This window comes from Necator americanus, chromosome III, assembly GCF_031761385.1.
Source record: "Necator americanus strain Aroian chromosome III, whole genome shotgun sequence".
NCBI classification, from domain to species: Eukaryota; Metazoa; Nematoda; class Chromadorea; order Rhabditida; family Ancylostomatidae; genus Necator; species Necator americanus.
Window position 1 is genome coordinate 30,260,931 of NC_087373.1, and position 14,627 is coordinate 30,275,557.

Consider the following 14,627-nt stretch of genomic DNA (forward strand, 5'->3'; position numbering starts at 1 on the left):
CACGTCAACTACCCCCACAAACGTGCGTGGTGCGCTGAAATGCGATGAAATGTCGGATCCTTTCGTGAAAGGCGAAATCCATGAGAAGGTCATACAGAGTGTCTGGTGGGGAGTTCGTGGAATCTACCGTTTCGAACTGCTGCCGGAAAACACGATAGTTACTGCCGAGGTCTAGTGCGCTCACCTGCAAAGACTGGCTGACGAGATCCCCAAGGAGCACCCGAAGCTCGACAACGTTCGCCTGCTGCACGATAACGCGCGCCCTCACATCGTCTTCCCAGAAAATTCTGGAGCTCGGATGGCAAGTTCCACCGCACCCACCGTACAGCACGGACCAGGCCCCGACTGACTACTACCTCTTCCGATCGCTTCAGTATCACCTTGAAGAGAAGCACTACGATGATCGTGACCACCTCGAAAATGACCTTCGGGCTTTCTTCGCCTCCAAATCGCCGGAGTTCTACGCCAGAGGAGTCCGTGATATTGTGAGACGTTGGCAGAAGGTTGTCGATGTTGATGTAGATTATTTCGTCGAATAATAAAATGTTGTTACAAAGTTGTGTTGTTTTGAAATTTTACCGTATTTCGGCAGATACTTTCCGAACACCCTAATATTTTCAGCTACTGAACTATCACAAACAACAGCTTTAATCAATCTCGTTTAGCAAAGATCTCGTATTTCTATAACTGCAATGTTTGCAAATGTGAAAAGAAGGTAACTGACCACAAGATCTTGAACTTGTTTCATTTGAGATTCTGAATGTGAAGGTTTAGCATCAATCAATGGTGTGGTATCTTGCTCTGCATCCTTTAAAGCTTTTTCCACTTCTATTGGTCCTTCTTTTGACAGATTTATTATCTAAACACGGATAGTAGTTTTTTCCGTGAAATATTCTTCTGAAAGTGTGGACTAACCACGAAATCTTTTGCGGTAGTAAGGTCTGATTCGGATATACATGCGTGCGCAGTCCTCAGTTCTTCGGTATCCACATCGTCAATGTTTTTCGGTTCTCGCTAGACGGGAAATGCATCTGTTCGCAGATGAACGCAAAAAGAAAAAACTTTTGTGCTTTTGGTAAGGAACACTATTCTTCTAGGAACGATAAAGAATAACGATAGCGGCTTCACGTTCACTGCATTTGATGGCTATTGATTGTGTGCAGAGCAATCGGAATGGAGAGGACCGTTCTCCAACACCCGACTATGGACCTAAACCTACCTTATTGGCTGCAGATGTGTGCATTTGGATGCTGCCAACGGTGATTTCGTACGAATGAACCTTACCGCTCAAGAGCTTGTTAGTTTCTCCAGTGCCTAACCATTCGATTATAAGTTTAGCGTTTATGGCTTTATTCGCTGAGACCATTATTGTCATAATAATATATACAGAAGCGCTCAATCATGATAAATGTCTAATCTTCAATCATGCTCATCGTACTTAAGATTCTCAGACGGTGCTGTCTCCTTTACGAACTGCGGTCGAATGTCGTGTTCGTTAATATCAGAAATAAATCATCTTTAACGCTTGTCCATCCCTATTTCCTAAAAAAAAAACTCTTTTCCCGCTATTTTTGATCAAGTGCAACTTGTTCACAGTATCAAGCGAAATATTCGAGGGAAATAAACAACTCGTATGAACCTGAAGATGAAGTAAAGATTTAGGAAATCTAAGGCGAAGAAACAATTGCGTACGCAGCTTCCCTTGAGGCGGTGGAGCGTAGCGGTTAGAAACGTGCTGGAACTCCTGCTGACACCACCCATCGCTACAGTTTGCGATGGTCCCACCTCGATTCCAACTGTTGCTTCTACCGTGTCATTTCGAGCGCGTACGCAAATGTACCGTGCTTCAAGTCATTTTGATCAGACTATACATCGACAAGCTGTGCAAAACATAAAATCCAGCCAAAATTATTTGTAGCAACTGCAGCAATCAGCTGCGTACTAAGGGGCAGCGCAATGGAAAATGGACGCCAGTACCGCGCATCATTGACCAGGTCATATCATCGGATTTCAGGCATTTCAAGTTTGTACGCAATTACACAACTAAAGGTGGTGTAATATAGAGTTCTAAACGTAGGTTTCGATTCCTATAGTTACGAACTATGAGAGGGAACTGGCACCGGAATCACTTCGCTCAAGTACAACTCCTAACGGCAGATGTCCATCTATTCGAGTAGAAATTGTATATCCATAGCTTATTGACTTTTTGCGATTTCACTCCACATGTGGCGAGCTGCCAACGAACAGCTGGTGTTCGCCGCCTGTTCACCTTACGTCAGTCGGACTACTCCTCTTCATTCATATTCGTTCACCTGGTGATCCTGTCTGTCTCTTGGGGAAACTACTGGACTACTCTTCCTGACACCCATCTGCTTGGAAAACTTTTTCTTACTGTTTGCTGGATTCTGCATAAATTCCGTTCATTGATCTGTAATGGCTCGTCCTTTGTCCTGGTTTCTAACACCATTGCCTATTCTAAAGCTATGTGAATTGGTGAGATCAATACTTATACGTTTCTTTTGAAGAAACCTCATACGAATGCATTATTTATATTTTATTTAACTGTTTTCTTCAACAGTTGATTCAAAATGGAGTTTTTTTCTTTCGTTGTAATTCGATACGTTGAGATTCTCCATTCCCCGGACATGTTATTCTGAGATGATCGATTGCTTGCAAATCTCCGCAGACAAGCAATAGCTTTATGAAATAACCGGAGATCAAGAACAGCCAGAGAAATTTGTTTTACAAATTGTATTGGGAAACATTAAATTTTCAATGTTGTTGACTTTTTCAAGGATTATTTATGTATTTTTGTGAGGAAAACAAACTAATGAAGTACGTTTGATATTTTCACGTCAATGCAATTACCTTACGTCCATTCTAAAGAAGAAAGTTAGAAAACTCTTCTTCTCACCGAAATATCGAGTCTATGAATTCCTATTTTGTGGAATTATTATTATTTTATTATTTTTCGTATTTCTACTTGGTGGATACAATACAATCGCTTTTTCATCGAACTAAACATTTACAACACATCAATCCGAGGACTGAAAAGATTTAAAAAATGTTTCTCGATTCAGGTTCTGTTTATTAAAGAAGGTTAAACGGATAAAAAGGTAGAAAGTGTTTGGCGTATCTAGACACTTGAGATGCACCCACGGATTCTACTGCAATTCGTAATCGTTGAAGTTTTGGAACGTGCGTTGGTCCATACAATGACTTGCGGGGGTCAGCGGATGATCAAGTCAGTGTTTATGTCCTCCCAGAGAAGTCTGGTACCTATGTGCCGATTCCGGAGGGATGAAATGCTTGGTTGGCACTAGGGCGGTTCCTAACCACCGACCGTGTTACTACAGCGGACCTCTCACCGACTGCACCATACCCGCCTTACTTGAAAGAGTAGAGAGAAAAATTTGTGAATGAACCATTAGTTTTGACAATCGATTCAAATAACAGCACATCTCTTAAGAAAATTAAAAGGTGTATGTATAAAATGCGAAGTAATGCATCCGTTAACCGCATCCGCTCAGACAATCAGGCAACCTTTCCTACTTTTGAACTTCTCTCTCCTTTCTCTTCTCTTCTTTTTCACCGGTCCTCTATTTTTTGGCGTAGATATATGGTTTTTAATGATAGAGAATTAGAGGTAGAACTAATCTGTAATTGATGCATAATAATAAATAAATTCCTTATTTTTGACTTGTGAAAATTTTGAAAATATATATTCAATATAATAAAATTAATAATATGAATTTTACTGTTTCATGTATGTGCATTTCCAACAGTCCTTTTGCTTGAATGTCATTTTCAAGTAGGAAGTAGCCATCGTATCTTCAAAATATGGGGAAAAGTAAACTCTGGAAAATTCGCATGTTCATGTATACACAAATTTTCAGACCGAAAAATAATTTTAAAGACTTTGCATCGAATTGATGTGTTGTGAATGTTTTTCTTCGTGGAAAAAGCATCAAGATTGCATCAATAGATTGCATCAATACAAAGTCATTGATTCAATTTTTTTTCCAAAAAGGGTGGGGGTACAAGAGATTTCAAATTGTCTTTCTTTAGAATGGACAATAGGAACCGACCTGAAAATATTCACTGTATTTCACTGGTTTACTTCACAGAATCGAACCAAAATCTGTTATGTCCTTGTTCATGCCTTCTCCCGTAGTTAGATGAAGCATCCAGCTTTTCTGTGTATATTTTTTCAGATTTTCATTGAGGACGCTAAGCAATTGTTTTGAGAACTGTCATGCATTGTGTTGCGACTAAGCAACTTGTCCTGCTAGCTCTTATTCTGCGATGACGTTTTACTGTACAACCATTGGTCTATTCTATTACTCTAGGAAATGATCTCCACTAATCTTTGAAGTATCGAAGAAACGGAGAAGATAGTATTTCACGTAGAAAAAGGCATCTTCATTTATTGCGAAGATGGACGTGGCCTCAGCGAGCGCTGTGTAAATTGTTTGTCTCGTGCTATCACGGGATTGTGGGCGGAAGCAACTATCTGGATTACAATATTTTTTCCATTGCTGTGGAAAGATCTAGAAAAAGATGGGCGCTTGGGAAATTTTGCTATTTATATATGTATAAAATCAGAAAAAAATTTACAAGGCAGTCGATTCCCGGATTCTTTTCTTTTTCGATTGGTTACAAATTTTTCAGGTATGTCTACTGTTGGTGATAGTGTTCTTCATCGATGGAAGAATCCAATGGGGAGCCTATTCGATGATCTACGTTTCTGCTTTTCTTTTAGCCTTCGGATGTATTCTAACCCTTCTGATTCTTTACTTTGAAGTGCCGAAGATGTCCAAACAAGTTCCATGGTTACAAGTGGTGAGAAAATTGCAAATCTTTTGTTTTCTGTTTTTTTTTTGTTTTTCCATGCTAAAGCGCATTTTGATATGTCAGAAATTTATCAACGACTTACGGTCAAACTTTAGCAGTAATGGTTTTCGTGTAAGATTAGCGCAAGCACGATAATCACTCTGCCGCAAACGTTGATTTATTGAATTTTCTTGTATGTCTTTTTAATCCTGATTAAACCTCACGTACAGAGGTTCTAACGCTAATTATGGATATGACAAAGTCGGGCGAAAATCCCCTATCTCCTTGCTACGTTTCGTTGACGAATGCTTTCGATATCATTCCATTACGGAGTGATCATTTGACATTGCGAACGGTTGGTAACGGAACGTAAAGGGGGGATCAGGTGTTTTTGGTCAGGACGTAGCGTAGTTTTCCTGGAAAAATATTTAATCTGCAGTGAGCGTTGTGTTGCGAAAGCGAAGCAGTATGCTTCAGCATGCAATTCCACAACTATTCAACCATACTATCTGCTACCGCTACTATCTCTACTTATATCAATCCAACTACAACATCGCTACTAAATCCTGTACCAGTATCCATCTCCGACAGATTATTCCGTCGCAAATCTTTCGAATCCTTGGGAGTGGGCAAAGTTAGGGATAAAGGATAAAGTGTATGTCTTTAATCAATCCGTTTGGGATGCGCCCCCCACGTTCACTTCAATTCAGAATCGTTTGAGGTTTACGAACGTGTAACTGGCCTATACAATGACTGGCGGTGGCTAGCCGATGTGTGAAGTCAGTGCTTTTATCTTCCCAGACGGGTCTGCCACTGAATTCAAATATAGATCCAGAATTTAGTTTTGACAAATGTGCGGCTACAAAGACGGATTTTGGGATAAATGTTAGTAGCGGTGTTGCTTTAATACTAATTTTATCGTCAAAAAATAATGTTGGCACTTTAATGCGAAGAGATCATGCGCAAACGAATTCGGATATGGTTGGATCAAAACGTGAAGTTCAGTCCGGTTGCGTAAGCGGCTGCGTTCGAAGCGATGCGGTGAATCTAGCGGTTAGGATCGACGCGGAACCATCGGTGATCCACCTGTAGCGATAATTGCTGCTAGGTTCCGTCTTGAATCCTCACTGCTACGTTAGCGCAAGACTTCGAAAGCAGCCGCTCGTGCAACCGAACCGAGCTTCATGTCATTTTGACCACACTACACGTCGACCGTCTGTTAAAAAGATTGAAATCATCGTAGGGGTGTTGCAAAAAAACAATTGTATTAACTACACAGGGCAAATTCGTACGGTTCCTTTCCTCTTTTTCTTTGGAACACTCTATTTTTTTAAAAGTTTCGTGCATTACAGTTTTCGCTTCAGTTGAATTCGGTCCTCATTCTTTTTGAGAAGTCGGTACTTTGAGCGGTTTTAAACTCCATCAATTTATGATCTGAGTCGTGGTTCACGGCGGCAAGGAAAAGGTATGCTGGTTGAGTAGTGAAGTACCTAAAATCTGACAAATCAGATTGTAATATACTACAATCACTAACTCTTCTAAATTCTTAACAACCACGCTTTTAAAAGTGCCACAACTCCCGGAGAAAGCTGAGCAACCAGTTATTCGAATTCTTGGGTATATGATGGAAAATTTTGATGTGCAATTGGAGGTGCAGTTCTTTTGGTGATCACATTCAGCTCAGCTGTTTCCCTTCTTTTTTTGTAAACAATTACTACTCGGATTAACAGCACGGTCTTAGTTGGTCCTCTGCAGGAGCTTTTTTGGAACGTTCTTGGTTGCGCGCTGTGCGCTGCTGGCTGTATCCTACTCACCTGGGATTGGTGGCAAATGCAATCAGGCCGAAATCAGCATCATTCAAGATTGGCACCGAAGAATATCGGTGAGACACGATGGATGAGACGAGTTGCTATTGTTGCTGTAGGTTTTTTTTCAATTATTTCATTTGTATTATGCATTCAATTATTGTATTTCGTAGTTTTATCTCAGCTACCGAGGTGCTAAGAAAGATATGGCTGAATGTGTCCGACTCGTTTTTTTTTTAAAGAAAAAAACTGATCAATCAAACCCGCTGTGGGTTGTGCGATATTTATGTTAAACTATAGTGGAGTGAAAAATTTATGATTTATTGTCATTTGCACAATTTGTGTAACTTGTACAATGAAGTGCCTTGCCATCGATTGAAAATGTATCCGTCAAAAAATCCAAGCATTCCTCAGCCGAAGGTTCCTTCTCCAAACATCATAGTTTTTTGACCTTTTTTTGACTGATCTATTTGATTAGTTGTGCACGATTTTTTGATTGACTTTCACAAATCGATGTTATTTTCCAGGGCTCACTACTACTTGCTTCCTGTCTATTCCTATTCACACTAGCGAGAGTGAAAAGAACTGGGATTCATTGAGAATGAATGCTATCGGAATGGAATATAAATGGATTTTGAGAGTTTTTTATGGGACCTTTTTCACCTCATTGTGAGAGAAGTGAACATAAATATTTACTATCTTTTTTCTATATATGCATATAAGAGCACAAAGAGAAAACTCGGCATATTTGTATTTTGAGACCAGCAGGGACTTTATTGTTACAGCAGAAACCACTTTTCTATCTCCTGTGGATTTCTATCTCCTGAGTCTACTATAGGATTTGCTTTGAATGGAAATCCACAACTCCGAAATCAATTGGTGAGGATGTGGAAGCAAAAAAAAACATGAGAAAATTGAAAAACCTCGCGTTTTTCGTCGAGTCAGTAATTACTGGTTTACGGAGTGAACTAAAGGAGATGTGCACCTTTTCATCATCATGGTCGTTGTAACAACGAACTTCGAAAAAGTAGAAGTGATTTACTAAACTGACTTAATCGAAGAATTTGTATTATTGCTTGAAGCGAATACCATCTTCGAAGATAATGTCATTCCTGAGCATTGCACAGCACAATCCTCTAGATCTTCAGTAAGAGTTTGCGTCGAGTGAGTCCACGTGTCGCTATTCCATCATACCATGCGAAATTTTAACGTCCCGATTAAAGCGCTTTTCGACATTATTTTTTCTCAAACCCTCCTTCATCACGTCCCTCCAAAAGTTCCGTTTGTGGTTTCCCTCTTGAACTCAGGAGAGCTCTTCAAAGAAAGATGAACAAGGCGACCTGCTAGCTTCCTCATAATGTGACCGAAGAAACGATAACGACTTCTTGTGGCTGCTTTCGACAGCGAAGCAAGATGTCGATTCTTTCCATGCCATGCGCCCATGAACCACATCCAACGGAATGATGCGTATTGCCAAAATGCTTAGCCAAAAGTGACCTAGAGTCGGGTCAAAACGACATGAAGCACGGACAGTTGCATAAGCGGCTGTGTTCGAAGCGTTCCAGTGCAGTGGAAACGGCGGTTGGAATCGAGGTGGAACCATGGCGAACTGCAGAGAGCGAACAGCAGATGGGAAGATTAGCATCTCGGCTTCGTTGGTGACAAGTGTTGACCACAAACACTTGGACTTAAGGCGGAACGAAATTTAGCGCATCTTTGCTCATTGTATAGCTCTCACTATTTTTCAGCATCCCAGTTAGTAGAACTCATCCGCGACTTCCAGCGATTTCCCCTCCACTTTTAGTTTCGTGGAGGGTCACATCTGCCACACTTATCAGGACGCAGACATAATCCATTGACCGCAGCTAGCTTAATCCCAGCTGCATCTGCATTAACATATATGTGGTAATGTAACAACAACATAACAATATCGTTGGTTTTTCGCCGATAATCGCAATGAAGTAGGCGAGGTAACTTTTGTACTGTTCCATCAGCATGGTGAGAAGATGGCCAGAATGGAAGAAATCATTCTCTGCTCGTTCATCTAAGCTTAAGATTTCAAAAATTTTAACTGCTTTCCTAGTACCGCTGCTGAACTTTGATCACTCTTCTAACGATCAGTACCGGCCATTTGTTACGGCCAAGACGAAATTGATTTGTTCCCGCTCTTGGCGCCTTGTGTCAATTATTTGTGGGGTTTGATAAGCCGGTTCGAGATAATTCTCTTAAAAACCTTGCAAATAATATACAACATTTCGATCAGGCGGTTACCGTTGTCGTCATGTTCATTGCAAGATGACACAACATTCTTTGCAAATCGGATTGTACATTTTCGCATTCGCATCGCTTCTGACAACTACCAAATCGCTGACTATCTTGAAGAAACTGAGCACAGCGTAGAAGGCGTCCTTATTTTTGTCTTCAGCTGCTCCGTATGTACGTGGACATCTATAAAACTAAGAGTGATTCCTCTGTGATCTTGCGGTCATACAATGTGCATCCAGACCATGTTGGTCCGGATTTCACCACCAGATTGTCGTAGTCCTTCCACACAGCTATCGCAGCTAAGGCATCCAGCCTTCTCAGCACCATCGCTGCAGTAGTCACCGGTGGTGATGACAGACATTCTTCAGATGCAGCGGTCGCTTTTTGTAGCGTTGTGCAGAGAGATGTCGCGGAAGTTTGCACAAAGCTTGGAGTTCACTCGACATTGTTCGACACTTCAGCGTGACGTGACGGATAGCTGCTGACGTAGGTCCTATGCTGACTTTAGGAACTTGTCCAATCAATATGTAGAATTTGGGCCATAATATAATATATAATATATATATACTACAGAGGTTATTTGGCGTTGCCAAAAAGTGCACTTGAATGTCTGATTACTGTCAGTATAAGAAGTGCTACTGCAAGGAGGTAGCAACAAACACATATAGGCCACCTCAGTAGAGTTGTGCACAGCAAAAGCTGTAGCTGGGTCAAAACAACATGAAGCACGGTGCAGTGCGTAAGCGGTTGCTCTCGAAGCGGTGCTGTGGAGACAGTGGTTGGAATCGAGGTGGCGAACTGCGTCAATGAACGGTGGTAGAAGGAATCTCCACTCGATCCCGCTCCACCTCACCGCTTCGAGCGCAAACTCCTGCGCAACTACACCGTGCTTCATGTAATTCTGACTCTACTACATACATGATGTGATATGTTTGATAATTTTGCAATAACGCTGGCTGACAGGTGAGTAGTACAAGCGTCTATAACGTAAAAATCCCTCCAATTCGCATTCTGTCCTATAAGAATGCTTAGATTAGTGGTACCAAATAGTATGAATGATCATTAGCAGTTAACGCAAAAATTTGCTGTACCCATTCAAACCGTGCCCAAGCCGGAGCGGGAATAAAAGTCTGTGTTCGTCTACGGTGAGACGCTTAGCCAACACTATCCTGGAAGCAACCTACTAGCTGCGCTTGCGCTGCGATGCGCGCCTCTTGGGAAACAACCGCTTGCGTCATTTCATCTTACTACAGTAAGTCGGACCTACGGTAAACGTCATTCCTTCCTACTACGGTAGCAATTTGTACTCAACAGTGGTTCTTCCGGTTATCTGACACCCGCGTAGATTTACTGGACACCTGTAAATCTGTCTACCAGAATTGGATGGTTAGGTGTGCATCATAACCTTGAGGTTTGTCTCTTGAATCACAGCAACGGAGTATCTAGATAGCAGATGTAAATAGATCAGACAGTCAATGAAACATCATAGTACTTAAACTAAGGTGATGGGAATTATAAAAATAAGGTGATGAGAAATATAACCCTGACTGACCTAATATTTTCAAGGAACTGAATAAATTCAACACCTCAAATAATCAAGTAGTTTGGTACAAACAGCCGACAGGATTTTCAAACGTTTCCAACGCCGACCTAATTCAAAGTAACCGAACTTATTTTTTTTTTCTTTTTATCTGCCTCTCATCCAAAATGTGAAAATATTGCTGACAAGATTTATTTCTAGGTGACCCTCATTTTTTATATGCAGTATGGGTAGTCCTGTTGTAACCGTTCACGCCGAAATCATCAGGATTGCATGAGAAGCCCATGCAGAACGAGAATGTCATTGGACCGCACTTCACAGACGCATACTGAAGATGGTACTTCTGGGCCCTGATGCCGCTGAGGAACTGTCGTAACTGTAAGAAGATACTAGTCAACATTTGTCTCCTGTTTTCACTTATTCTCTCATAAAGAACCTGCTCGCAGTCGACACCGCGTAATCCGTACATAGCCACTGGCAATCCGCTGATGTTTCTTTGTAATTCGCGAAAGTTTCGTTTGTTGAAATGAATACCTTGCTGTTCAGCAAATTCGTCGAACTGAGAGAATGAATAAAGGAACATGGAATGGCGGAGCAAAAAAAGTCACCCATTACTTACCAGTTCGTAAAAGTCGTCTACGGCATCGTGCATGCCGATTTTATTGGAGTGGTCACTGCCGAGTACTACTGTAATCATTTCCCACGGAGATGAGAATACGTCCTGAACTCCCTAGAAATAGCCTATATTTTGGCCATGACTCACTTGACTCAATCGGCGGGCTGATGTCATCGTCTGACGCGATTACCCGCATCTCCGCCGAGGTGTGCCGTCCTTGAACACAGCTCTGCCCAACCTTCTCGATCTTCTGCGAGAGCTTGCACAGAATCAATCCATTCGTCGCTGATCCATATTCTGCGAAACCTTACGTCTCGCCTGAACTGCCTATCCACGCCGAGTGTCCTCAGGTCCTCTTTCACCGCCTCAGTCCAGAAGTTTTTTCGGCCAGGTGGCTTCTTCCAGCTCGAACCCGACGAACTCCTCAGAACTCGTTGAACAAGGCGATCTGCCGGTCTTCTTAATATATGACCAAAGAAGCGAAGACGATTTACTTTAGCCACTTTCGATGGCGGTGCAGGAGGTTGGTGTTTTCCACATGTCATTCGCCGGTATACCACATCAATTTCTGCGTAAAGATCTTCATTGTGACATATCCTAGGCTAAAAGTAGCCAAGTAGCCGTCTAAGCAGCTTTCGTTCCGTGCAGTCAAGCCTCTCCATAACCGTTGATGGTGCTGCCCAAGTCTCCGATCCGTACATCATGATGGAGCAAATTGCGGATAGGTAGACTCGCAGCTTGACTTCGTTGGTGATGGGGGTCGACCACAGGCATTTCGTTAAGGAGTCAAATGCAGAAGTGGCCTTAGCGCATCTTTGCTGAACATCTCTCTCGTAGCTGCCATTGTTCTTCAGCGTACAGCCTAGGTAACAGAACTCATCGATGAGTTCTATCGGTTGTCCGTCCACCCTGATTCCCGTTCAAAGTCTCGAAGAGGTCCACATCTGCTTGCATTTATCAGGGCGTAGGCGTAGTCCATAGTCTGTAGCCAGCTTCGATACAAGGTTGACAACATGTTGAATTTTCGTACTGCTTTCCGCGAATATAACGACATCGTGGGCGTACTCGAGGTCAGTCAAGGGGCACCCTGATGGTGCTAAGACAATGTCGGCAGGACACTGGTCGACTGTTCTTCGCATAATGTGGTCGATTGCGAAATTGAACAGGAAAGGTCCTGCCACTGCCACTTGTCTTACTCCAGTTACCACTTCAAACGGTGTTGTACATCCGGCTGGTGTTCGAACTGCAGCAGTTGTTCGTTGATTCATGTCATCAAGCAAGCGAACGAACTTTCCTGGTACTCCATCGGCGCGGAGCACGTTGAGAAGACAGCCTCGGTGAGGAGAGTCGAACGCGACGTCCCAAACAGCTCTAGATTTTCGGATATCTGACCGAGGAATGTTCCTCGCCAGAACGTAGTCGAGCTGAAGCTGAAGAGTCCTCATCTTCCGCTTGCGCTGCTCTTCAGGCGTTAAAAGGGTTGACCCCTGCCACGTGAGCTGATGGCGTCGATGATTCCTCTTAAACGTGGAAGCGGTGATGAGGCCCGTCTGTTCGCAAATGTCGACCAGACGTGCACCGCTGTCCGACGTGCGCTCCGCTGCATAGTACCATTTTCCTAGCACATCGGATTGCTGTTCGAGTCCCATCTTCGCATTTGCGTCGATTCCGACAGTGACCACCTGCTGGCTTGGTATTTTAGACATCAACGCATTGAGTTCATCATAGAGGGCGTCCTTACTGTTGTTCTCAGCGGTTTCCGTAGGTGCGTGAGCACTTACGATCCAGAGTTTACGTCCTCTGCGATCCCGCAGTCGTAAAAAGGCGCATCTAGACGACGTTGGGCTAAATTCCTCCACCAGGTTCTTGTAATCGTTCCTCACAGCTATCGCGCAGCCACCTACTTTGTTCTCATCAGCATCACCGCAGTATATGGTGTAATTTTCAATGCTGATGACGGGCCGGTCTCTCATGTGTGTTTCCTGCAGTGCAGCAAAAGGCACGCAGAGATATCGCAGAGGTCTGGATAGAGCAGCTTGTTGGAGTTCACTTGATAGTGTTCGGCAGTTCAGCGTGACGAAACGAATGGTTGTTGCCAAAGATTCCATGTTCCCTTCAGGAAGTTGACCTTTCAGGTTATGGGCTTTGGCGGTGTGCTGGACGACAGCACCTTTTTGCAGTGTATGGGAAGCTTTCGCCATATAACAGTGCAGGTTATATAGCTCGTACGTTCCCAGTGCGTACACTCGAACGCCTGATTGCGTTTAGTTAAAGCAGGGCCACCACGTGCAGGTAGCAATCAGACTCGTATACGCGACCATATTGCACCGAAAGTATGTCGTTATACTCTCGGATAGGATTTATCTTGGTAACACTTTAAGATTTGTTTAAAAAGAGTCGAAAGATGTTTGTTGGATTGAAAGTTGCAATAATTAAGTTAAGTTTGATGTGATGTATTAGTCTTATTCTGTTTCAGGTACTGCCTCAATTTAAAATTCATCAAATTCTCGGGCTATAAACTGGTGTAACGATGAGGAGGCAAGAAAGCATGCCGACTTTTTTCTCTGCAAAATTTTCTCATTCATAATTCAAAATTGAGTTTATGCACGGCTTGTGCGGCTAAATATGAGTTTCAGAAAGCTAAAGATGATCTGAGAATGGTTGCAGAGACTCTCTTGTCCGCAAAGCTACTGATCGTCCTTGCTTTGTCGGCAACATACACGAATTTTATGAACTGAATCAAACTTACAACAACAAGCAGAAAAGAAAGAACTAGGCGAAGCATCCTCTGGATTTTGGTGAATGTTAATTTCAGCTTCTTTTATAGCGTGGTTAAATATATTCGATTTCATAAGCATAATATAAATGTGACATAAGCTTCGTTGTCGATTCGCAACTATTCCATTACAACGTCTCTTGAAATCACTGCTATCTTGTGGAAAGTTTACAACATGTGATGACATGTATATACCAGAAAAGTGTTTTGATGTAGAAATTTTTGTGTTTTTAAATACACAGAAAAAAAGACCAATCTTAACGAGTAGGCTCATATGGTGCAATATGGGTGAGCAGTTTTTAAGCGTTTGCAGATAATAACCAGTGCATTATTGCAATACAGCCAATTGATGGTAAAGTTTCGATCAAATTTATTTGATTCATTAATGTATTAGTGTAGGCGTAGCCTTCAGATAGAAATCATTACGAGTAGACGGGAAGTCCAGCTGTAAGAGAACATCATTGGATCGCGCTTCACAGCTGCATATTTAAGATGGTATTTCTGTGCTTTAGTGCCGCTGTGAAACTTCCGAAACTTTGAAAAAGTGAAACTAACAATGTGTTAGTGGCTTTTACTTTGTCTTGCAAAGCCATTCGTAGTCGACACCACGTAATCCGAACTTACTAGCTTGCAACACATTGACAGTTTTTCGAGTTTGCGCGGAAGTTTCGTTTGTTGAAATGGACGTCTTGTTGTTCAGCGAATTTTCTGAACTAAAGAAAAAAGCAACACGAAATAATAGAGCACGAAATCGTTGATTGTTTGCATACCAGTCGTGCGTGAAAGTCGTCT

General features: G+C 42.3%; 6 protein-coding genes across 10 annotated transcripts; 2 read left to right on the plus strand and 4 right to left on the minus strand.

The window, feature by feature from the left end:
• Positions 1 to 49: 49 nt before the first annotated feature.
• On the plus strand, positions 50 to 539 carry RB195_011447 (uncharacterized protein; the record flags this gene model as incomplete). The annotated part of the gene is made up of 2 exons (XM_064192859.1): positions 50 to 169; positions 282 to 539. 2 exons carry the CDS (start codon positions 50 to 52, stop codon positions 537 to 539), a joined length of 378 nt encoding a protein of 125 aa, XP_064050442.1.
• Positions 540 to 651: 112 nt separating this feature from the next.
• On the minus strand, positions 652 to 1,375 carry RB195_011448 (uncharacterized protein; the record flags this gene model as incomplete). Of its 2 annotated transcripts, XM_064192860.1 has the most annotated exons (4): positions 652 to 681; positions 725 to 859; positions 916 to 1,014; positions 1,220 to 1,375. In XM_064192860.1, the coding sequence occupies 4 exons, from the start codon at positions 1,373 to 1,375 to the stop codon at positions 652 to 654; spliced, it is 420 nt and encodes a 139-aa protein (XP_064050443.1). The 2 variants fall into 2 exon arrangements, with proteins under 2 accessions (XP_064050443.1, XP_064050444.1); XM_064192861.1 differs by having other exon boundaries at positions 662 to 859; positions 1,220 to 1,366.
• A 1,058-nt stretch (positions 1,376 to 2,433) lies between these two features.
• On the plus strand, positions 2,434 to 7,237 carry RB195_011449 (uncharacterized protein; the record flags this gene model as incomplete). Its single annotated transcript, XM_064192862.1, has 4 exons — positions 2,434 to 2,493; positions 4,672 to 4,842; positions 6,589 to 6,753; positions 7,166 to 7,237. 4 exons carry the CDS (start codon positions 2,434 to 2,436, stop codon positions 7,235 to 7,237), a joined length of 468 nt encoding a protein of 155 aa, XP_064050445.1.
• A 704-nt stretch (positions 7,238 to 7,941) lies between these two features.
• Positions 7,942 to 8,283, minus strand: RB195_011450 (uncharacterized protein; the record flags this gene model as incomplete). Its single annotated transcript, XM_064192863.1, has 1 exon — positions 7,942 to 8,283. One exon carries the CDS (start codon positions 8,281 to 8,283, stop codon positions 7,942 to 7,944), a length of 342 nt encoding a protein of 113 aa, XP_064050446.1.
• Positions 8,284 to 10,651: 2,368 nt separating this feature from the next.
• On the minus strand, positions 10,652 to 11,763 carry RB195_011451 (uncharacterized protein; the record flags this gene model as incomplete). 3 transcript variants are annotated; one of them, XM_064192865.1, is made up of 5 exons in its annotated part: positions 10,652 to 10,819; positions 10,880 to 11,002; positions 11,063 to 11,173; positions 11,242 to 11,661; positions 11,725 to 11,763. In XM_064192865.1, the coding sequence occupies 5 exons, from the start codon at positions 11,761 to 11,763 to the stop codon at positions 10,652 to 10,654; spliced, it is 861 nt and encodes a 286-aa protein (XP_064050447.1). The 3 variants fall into 3 exon arrangements, with proteins under 3 accessions (XP_064050447.1, XP_013305113.2, XP_064050448.1); XM_013449659.2 differs by lacking the exons at positions 11,242 to 11,661; positions 11,725 to 11,763 and having other exon boundaries at positions 11,063 to 11,140; XM_064192864.1 differs by lacking the exons at positions 10,652 to 10,819; positions 10,880 to 11,002; positions 11,063 to 11,173; positions 11,725 to 11,763 and having other exon boundaries at positions 11,230 to 11,604.
• A 216-nt stretch (positions 11,764 to 11,979) lies between these two features.
• RB195_011452 (uncharacterized protein) lies at positions 11,980 to 13,844 on the minus strand (the record flags this gene model as incomplete). 2 transcript variants are annotated; one of them, XM_064192866.1, is made up of 2 exons in its annotated part: positions 11,980 to 13,215; positions 13,809 to 13,844. In XM_064192866.1, 2 exons carry the CDS (start codon positions 13,842 to 13,844, stop codon positions 11,980 to 11,982), a joined length of 1,272 nt encoding a protein of 423 aa, XP_064050449.1. The 2 variants fall into 2 exon arrangements, with proteins under 2 accessions (XP_064050449.1, XP_064050450.1); XM_064192867.1 differs by lacking the exon at positions 13,809 to 13,844 and having other exon boundaries at positions 11,980 to 13,260.
• Positions 13,845 to 14,627: the final 783 nt, after the last annotated feature.